The 8,819-nt window shown below is 35.2% G+C and overlaps 1 protein-coding gene across 1 annotated transcript; it reads left to right on the top strand.

Moving 5' to 3' along the window:
• The first annotated feature begins 5,664 nt into the window (after positions 1-5,664).
• Positions 5,665-7,128, top strand: LOC114262583 (UDP-glucosyl transferase 73CC6-like). The gene is made up of 2 exons (XM_082918768.1): positions 5,665-6,029; positions 6,126-7,128. Exons 1-2 carry the CDS (start codon positions 5,665-5,667, stop codon positions 7,126-7,128), a joined length of 1,368 nt encoding a protein of 455 aa, XP_082774894.1.
• The last annotated feature ends 1,691 nt before the right edge of the window (positions 7,129-8,819 follow it).

The raw sequence follows: 8,819 nt of genomic DNA, 5'->3' as shown, positions 1-8,819 counted from the left end.
AAAGGTAGAGCTCATTTAGAGTTTCTTTTTGATCCAAACAAAGTTGGATTTCGGCGTGGTTGGAGTCTCTTCATTCTTTCTCTCGTCTTCTAGCTTCGAGGTAGGGATTCTTCATAATTTTGTATGAGTTTTGCCTTAGTTATTTTCTATTTTAAAAGATTATAGTGGTTTGGGGGTTTTTTTTTTGTAAAACCTAGGGTTTGAAATCAAAATAAAAATGAGGGGTTTTCAAATGGTTTCTTGGAAAAGTTTGTGGGTATGAAATTGGAGTTGATATATGTTGAAATGAGGTATTTGCTACATTGAAATTGATTTTCAAAGAAAAAGGGATTTTGCCCAAAAATGTGAATGTTTGAGATTGTAAAGAGAAAATGAAATTGATGTTGAGAATTATGAAATTGAAGTAATGTTGATGATGATGGCGGAGTTGGATATGTATTATCATTCCCACCTTGAGATTTTGAAAAAGTATATCTTTAATGAAATTTATTTATCTGTTTAAAGCTATTGTTTTGGGCTATCGGTGGGGGATAGCTATGAGTGTTATAGAAATTGCATGAGAATTAGGTGAATTGAAACTAATTTCTCATCCTTATGCATTAAACATTTTTGCTTATTTAATACAATGAAAATGTATATGATTTTGAGGAAAAAGGGGTAAACATGGGAAAGAGGTGTGTATCACCAAATCTAGTTGGCCTATGTGTCCAATGTGAAAGTCCCAAAATGGGTGTCGATTCATGCGGACAAAATATTCGTAAAATAACAATAGTAGCGCTTGTATAGGCTACATTTACATGGGTGCCGTTTGACGATTTCCTACGGACGAAATATTCATGAAAGGTTATGCTAGTTTGAGATTTCCCCCTTTCTTTCTATTGTAAAGAGGAAGGTTTTTTTGAGAATTATGATATAAAGCTGGCATAGCATGGTTTTTGAAAAATGATATAAATGTTTTGGTACTGGCGTTTCATAGGCATAAAACCTTATGACTTTGTTAATATTTATACATTGTGTTGTAGTGTTTCTACTGGGTTTTGGCTCACCTTATATGGAAAAAATCACTTTTAGATGTTGGTAATATGCATCCACTAAAGACTTAGCTTTGAAGGACTGTGGAGCTGAATGCTCTGTGTTGTTATTATGTATTTAATTTTGTACATGTCACGACCCAAACCCGCCCCGAGAAGGTTGGCATCGTAATCGGCCAGTAATCCTAGATTACCACAGGCCTTTCTGTACAAAACATACATAACCGGGGCTTGCGGAAGCGAAAACAAAACACTAATAGTCCAAAGAGCTGTGCATTTATATGAGCATACATTACATGCCAAAAATGTTAATTTACCCACTACATTATATCACATGTAATCAAAATTCATGTACAAAACATAGGCTCACGCCACATGTACAACCAAAACCAAGCTTCCTAACGGCCTTCTAGGCCTAGCCCCAACTCGGAGGCACCAAAACACCGGGTAGGCTTCCAAACGGCGGCTCGGCTCGGACTCCGCCTAGGCTTGACTTCCAGAGTGCTCACCTATAAATACATATATACAAACAATGAGCTAAAGCTCAGCAAGTAACATTAAAGTAAAGGGGTAGTGAACGAATTCCACATTTCATATATCCATAAAATAAATCATTCATAAACATAATCATCTCATATCAGAACATACATAAGGGCATACTCCATAGAACATAACATTTGTCGTCCAACGACTAGAGTAACCGGTCCCGGACACTGATTAAACACATACCGAGATCTCGTAAACTGGTCCACTTAGGACTATCTATGGATGCCATACTAGATTCGCAAACTGGACATTCGTTCACAGAAAACATTCATCATTTCAAAACCGTAGCATAACGTAGCACTTTTAAACATAGATCATACTAACATATCTTTACAGAAATGTTACTCACAATGGGTTTCCAAAACCGGTTGCACGGTCTTCGCCTCCTGACCTGCAATTATCAACATATAACACATTTCTTCAATACACAGTATCATTAATTCACTTAATTCATGCCATTCTATCATTTCTTTACTCTATTTCATGATTATGAGATGCTAAATGATGCAAATGACATGTGAAAATCATGTAACTCAACTTCTCAAACTTTCTTGAAATAAGTCCCCCGCTCGAGCGCCACTTTGTCCGCTCGAGCGGACTGCACAAATCCAAAACTGCTGGGAGGCCGATTTTCACGCTTGAGCGGCAATCCCTCCGCTCGAGCGGACCACACAAAAATCTGAATTTCTGGACTCTTCTCAAGCTTCAATTTCTCCTTGCCAAAACAACTTCAAAGTGATGAAACCCAAGTCTCAAAACACTTGACCAACAACTTAAATTAAACATCAAATCTCTTAAAACAACCCACATGAATCCTTTACAAGATCAAACTTTGAATTAAAATAGAAAACCATGAACATGTACATACTAGCTTCATTTCTTACATCCATGGAGGTTCTCCCTCAAATGTGACAAACATGCAAGGAAACCATGATTTTGACCATGAACTTCATACTATTATGCCATAATCTTGAGATCAACATGCTAGAGGCCAAGAAGCAACAATCTATTTCATGAAAATCTTACCTTAGATGGTGAATTGGAGAAGTTAGCTTGTTTTCCCCCCTTTTCTTCTATCTTCTTCTCCTTGGTTTCTCTCTTCCACGAATTCACTCTCTCTCTCTCTCTCTCTCTCTCTCTTTCTCTCTCTCTCTCTCTCTCTCTCTTAGATATTTTCTTTCTTTTGTTTTGAGTCAAATTATGGTCAACATCCTTATCTATATGTACATATATGTCATAAAAATAGAATTGTGCCATAATCTTGAGCCAAACAAGGCTTAACGAATCAGACGAAATTCAGTCTTCAATTTATTGTCCCAAATGGCTCTAAAAATTCCTGGTATCACATAAGCGTGCTCAATTTCGTTTTCTGAACCCATTACGGTCATCAATTTCAGTCCCAAAGTTCTCATCTCAACAGATATTCTTCAATTAATTCGCATAAACACATAATTAATTACTGATAAATATGGCACATGTTTTGGGGTCATTACAGTACAAACCTAGGGCTTTATCTGTAGTGAGCTTAAGACTCACTTTTGATGTACTCAAGCAATGACTTGGAAAGAAAATATGTAAGCCTTTAGGGCATATAATTATCTATTTAGCTTTCATTTCTTTTTACAATCTTGTAACACATGCTGTAGAGTCAGGATGTACTGTTTAGGAATGTATATCACATGTGTCACCTTTTGTATATCAAATTCTGATTAATGAAAGCTATCAATTCATTTATGTTGCTATTTATTGGTTGTTATGAGATGAGTATATTGTGTTTATTTCGGGGCGTTACATTGATATATAACTCATAAATTTATATTTAATTCTTTACTTATCAACAGTAAAATGAAAAAAAGATTGAATGTAAATAATATGCATCTTATTGAAAAAATAATATATTATTTTATCCCGTGTATAGCACCGGTTATATAGTAGATGTATATATATGTATGTGTATGTGTGCGCGCATGCGTACGCGTGTGTGTGTACGCGTCATTGAGTTTCAAATCCCAGATCTCAGATTTTCGCACTAGGAAAACCATACTTCATGCTCTAATTTGAGATCTGTATGGCCAACAATCTTCAATATGTGTTGGTGGTGGCATGGTGGTGTCATCGAAGAAAATGGTCCCTACTAGGGCAACGACGGTTGGATCAACCCTTTAGTGTTTTTTTTTTTTTCAACGAAAACAACCCCTTAGTCTGTTAGGGAAATTATATGGTACATATGCACCTTTAATTATAATTTTTAAGTTAATAGTTATTATTTATTGTATTTTTAATTATGACACATTATGTTATTAATTATGATAAAATATTGACACATAGTTATTATTTATTGTATTGTTAATCGTGACATGCCTAGAAAACTAAATGATAAATGTTTTCTGTGATTATGGTTTATCTACTTCACTATTGAAATTTATAGTTAATTGGGTACCTCAATGAAAATAAAAAGATAACTATTTATATATGAATAAAAAAAAATAGAGATGAAAACACATACAAAAATAAATATATAACTATTTAGTTTTTAACTGCAAAATTCAAATTCAAATAAAAGGTAACAAATATTTAAATTAAAAAGATTAAGATTGGGATATAAACATCGTAAAAAGATGATGATTTTTTTAGCGATTTATATTTATCTTTTGTTAGTTTGTTATACAATTCCCATATATTTGAGTTTAATTTTTTTTTTAATTTATCTTCAAGTTGAACTTAATGTTTAAAATTGGGAGAGAATCATCTTTTTAATGTTTTAGTTTTTTTAATTTTTCAACTTAAACATTAAGTTCCCGTACAGCCTATTCCATCACTAAGATTGGGAGAGAATCATCTTTTGTTAGTTTTTTTAATTTATCTTCAAAAGGAACCATGAACAGAAGATTGGGAGAGGAAAACAATCAACATTGAGTCATTTCTAATCCTTTTGAAGATAAAAAGGATTAGTTTTTTTTTTTAAAAAAACTACTATTTAAAAAGGATTAGTTTGTTATAAAAAGGATTAATTTGATGGAATAGGCCGTACGGTCGGAATGCGTAAGGGGCAGCGTGGGAGAGTACAGGGTAGGAGATGATTCTTTCTTTTTCAGGCATAAATTGGACAGTGTTGTTCGGCCCATGGGGCCCACCATGAGTCCCGTCTTGCTAATCAAAACCGTCAATGTGTAGAACTCGTCGAGTATTATATGTTTGTAAAAAATCATATTGATCGGATATCAATACCTATCTGATCGGATTAGTTTTTTTTCAACTGTTAACTATAACACTATTTATTTTTTTTTATACAAAACTGATTTGATCATATAGTTATCGATATCGGACCTACGTGATTTTTTTATAGGCATATGGTACTCAACGAGTTTTACACATTGAACGGTTTAGATTATCAAAACGGGACCCGTGATGGCCCTCACGAGGCGAACAACACAGTCCTTAAGCTTGCATCCGCCTGTGTAATTTATCTTCACCAAAGTCAGGCAAAGACGCCTTTTGTCAAAGTGAGTTGTCTCACAATTTGTATAAAAATAATTTTTTTATTTATTTTTTTGATGAATAGTTATAAGTTTATAATTTTTTTTTTATTTTTTTATTTTTTTATTTGGTAACTTTTTGATATTTTAACTTTTTTATAAATTGCCAAATCAGCCCTTAATCTCCATTATAAAATTAAATAACTTTTTGAACCCAATGCGGATGGCGTGGCACAATACACGTGGGGTCAATAATCTTGAGCATGTCCAACAGAGAAAAGATAGGGATATGAAAAAATTTTCATGAAATTGGTCATGTCATGTAAAATTTATGGTCCTTAGATTACCTTAATTAGTGTGTGGTATTTTATTTTAAGTGTAATTCAAGGGTCATAAATGTTTCATGATCATTTTCATAAATTTTTTTTCATGATACCTAGCATTGCTCTGTCCAATAAGTATGTTTGTTATTGCATTGGTGACCTAGATTGAGTTACTTTCTACTTAAACCTCAGACGCCTATCATTATCTGTCACCCCGACAACTGAGTTGCATTATTCGGCAAATTCTTTAAAATACTTTTGTCCTACATATTTCTAAGCTCAGTGGCAATGGAAGATCGTAAGCTCAATGCCATATTCCTCCCACATTTTGCTCCAAGCCATATCACCCCAATTGTTGACGTTGCCCGGCTATTCGCTGGCCGCGGCGTCACCGTCACCATCGTCACCACCCCAAACAATGCCCTTCTCTTCCGAGACTCCGTCAACCACGACGCCGCCTTGGGCCGCAATATCTTGATTCACATTATCAAATTACCCTCGGCCCAAGTCGGCCTTCCTGAAGGTATCGAAAACTTCGGCCAGTGTACTACCCCAGAACTTTTGGAAAAACTCTACAACGCTGTCGCATTGCTGCAGAAACCGTACGAAAAGTTCATTCGCGATAGTCGGCCTGACTGCATCATCTCCGACATGTTCTTTCCTTGGAGTGTCGACCTCGCTGACGAGCTTTAAGTTCCCAGGGTCATCTTCTACCCTTCCAATAATTTCTTTCACTCCGTTTCGCATAGCTTGAGACTTTATGCTCCTCACCAGGAGATACAGTCTGACTCGGAGGATTTCTTGATTCCGGGTCTTCCCGATGAGATTCGCATGGCGAGGTCTGAATTACAGGACCATGTCAAGGCCAAAACCATGTACGGAGTTTTGATTAACTTAATCAAACAAACAGAGAGTCGCAGCTACGGTATCATTCTCAACACTTGCCATGATATCGAGCCTGCTTATTCGGATCACTTCAAGAAGGTGTCCGGGAGAAAATGTTGGAACTTGGGCCCTCTATCTCTCTTTGCCGACAGAAACAATGTTGGCAAAGAAAACAACTCCATTACTGAAGAGAAACACAGTTGTTTGAGTTGGCTCGACACTCAAAAGCCCAACTCAGTCCTCTACGTTTGTTTCGGTAGCATGGCACACTTCTCCGACGCTCAACTCACCCAGATGGCGTTAGCTTTCGAAGCTTCTGGGCACCCTTTTGTTTGGGTGGTGAGAAGGAAAGAGAAAAGTGAGGAAAATCAAAAAGAAAGTTGGTTACCTGAAGGATATGAAGAAAGAATGTTGAGAGATAACAGGGGTCTGATAATAATGGGTTGGGCACCACAGGTGCAGATATTGGATCATCAAGCTGTGGGAGGATTCCTGAGCCACAGCGGTTGGAATTCTCTCATCGAGGGATTCACCGCCGGTTTGCCATTGATCTCGTGGCCTTTGTTCGCCGAACATTTCTACAATTCGAAGCTATTGACTCAGGTACTCAAGATTGGAGTCGAAATTGGGCCGAGGGTGTGGAATTCTGGGATAGAAATCAAGAGCCCTTTGGTGGGAAAGGATGAGTTTACCAAGGCTATAACTTTTCTCATGGGTGGTTCACCGGAGGCTGTGGAGATGAGGAGGCGTGCGGAGGAGATTGGTATTAAGGCTAAGCGGGCCACCGAAGAAGGTGGCTGTTCTTACTGTGATCTGACTGCTTTGATTGATGATCTCAAAGCTTGTGCGGTTGATGCTAGAATATGATTGTCCTAGTTCTCTGGTAACCAACTGAGTTGGGATTGTAGAGTTTAGTTATGATGTTCATTGCACTGTCTTATTTTATTGATATAAGTTTTTTCATGTATTTGGTTCGTCATCAATAAAACTTTCTTTTGGTGATTTAAAAAAGAAAAAGAAAAAAAACTTGTGCCGTTGAGGAAGAAAATGATTACACATAATCCAATTTTCATCTTATTTTTTATGTAGATTTTTTGAAGTGAGAAAATGAAATAAGAAAGTGGACTTGAGCCAGATGCATTATTAGGACCAAAACAATTACTAGTATCAAAAATTTTACACCATACTCATGTGATATGGGTGTAAGTGATTATTTTTTTTGATAATGCAGGTATCCCCAACCCTCTAGTTTTTCGAGAAGTCAGGACTAATTCTACAGGATAAGTAGCCCGGGGGAAGGGCGTAAGTGATTATTGAATAGAAATTTTGGTAATTTATTTGGAAGCTTATCATTTTTGAAATAAAAATTACTAGTTGTTTGTACTTGTTAGCTTTTATTCACATTGGAGTTGTTAGGTAATGTGTTAGAATAAGTTTGGAAATCTAGATTTATCAAATCAAATTAAAGGTTCATATGTACGATATAATTTCCCTTCGGGATGGTTTGAGATACATTACAATAGTTAAAAAGTTAAAAAATCATTTAAAAAGTTAAAAAATTCATATTATTTGGGAGAAGTGTGTGGAAAAGTCAGAGGACAAAATTGTAATTTTTCCCTTTGAATTAGTCAGTCCAACAGTGTAGAGTCCATACTTCGTGGCACAATGCAAGCCACCAATTCCCATTAAAAAAAAAAAAAAATTGAAATGCATACCCTGGCACAATGCTGTAGGTCAATGTACTTTGCATATACAATATTTTATTATATATTTTTTTTGTAAAAAGTTAAAAAGTTATTCCAAACATACATTTTTTTTAATACTTTTTTAACCAAAAAGTTAAAAAGTATATTTATTTAAAACATCACAAACAACTACTAAATTTGTATAGTGTGAAATCCATATCGAAAGTAAATTTAAATTATAAAATGATAATTCTAGGTAATTTATAGGTCGATAAGTCTGGACATATAGTAATACTGAATATGTTAAGGTGGCTATTTTACAATAATTGTTCTTGTTATTAATATTTCAATTTCATTTGTGGTGATGCAGTGGATTCGATTATGGTTTTTCTATTATCAATAATTTTATGTTTTGTACATTGATTTATAGAATATTAGTTCAGATAACAATTTGAATGAAATACGTTTTTGATTTGAAGTTGTGTTTTAAAAGAACACTAGTTCAAAGACTTTGAATGAAATAAATTTAAAATAATTCACAATTAAAAAATAATTATTAAATATGTCAAAATTTGTAAATATCTTCTTGTTTTTTCATGCTTCTTCATGAAAAGTTTTGTGTGTTAATAGGCTATTACGTGACACTATCTTCTACTAATTCAGATGCTTCTTGTTTTGTTGCATTCAGGCATACGGTGAAGTCCATACGTGAGTATTTGGGGCATTTTGAAGCGCAAGTGGTCCACCATGTTAAGCGTGAAGACAACTTGGTGGCGCATTCTCTAGCTCAAATGACTAGTGGTCGCAGATCAATCTATTTAGATGGACGAAGTTTCACCTTTTCTAGTACATTTAATCTCAGATTTCTGATTT

Source organism: Camellia sinensis, chromosome 3, assembly GCF_055761805.1.
Source record: "Camellia sinensis isolate YWXY chromosome 3, ASM5576180v1, whole genome shotgun sequence".
NCBI classification, from domain to species: Eukaryota; Viridiplantae; Streptophyta; class Magnoliopsida; order Ericales; family Theaceae; genus Camellia; species Camellia sinensis.
The sequence above is the reverse complement of the archived record's forward strand: the minus strand, read 5'-3'. Positions and strand labels throughout refer to the sequence as shown.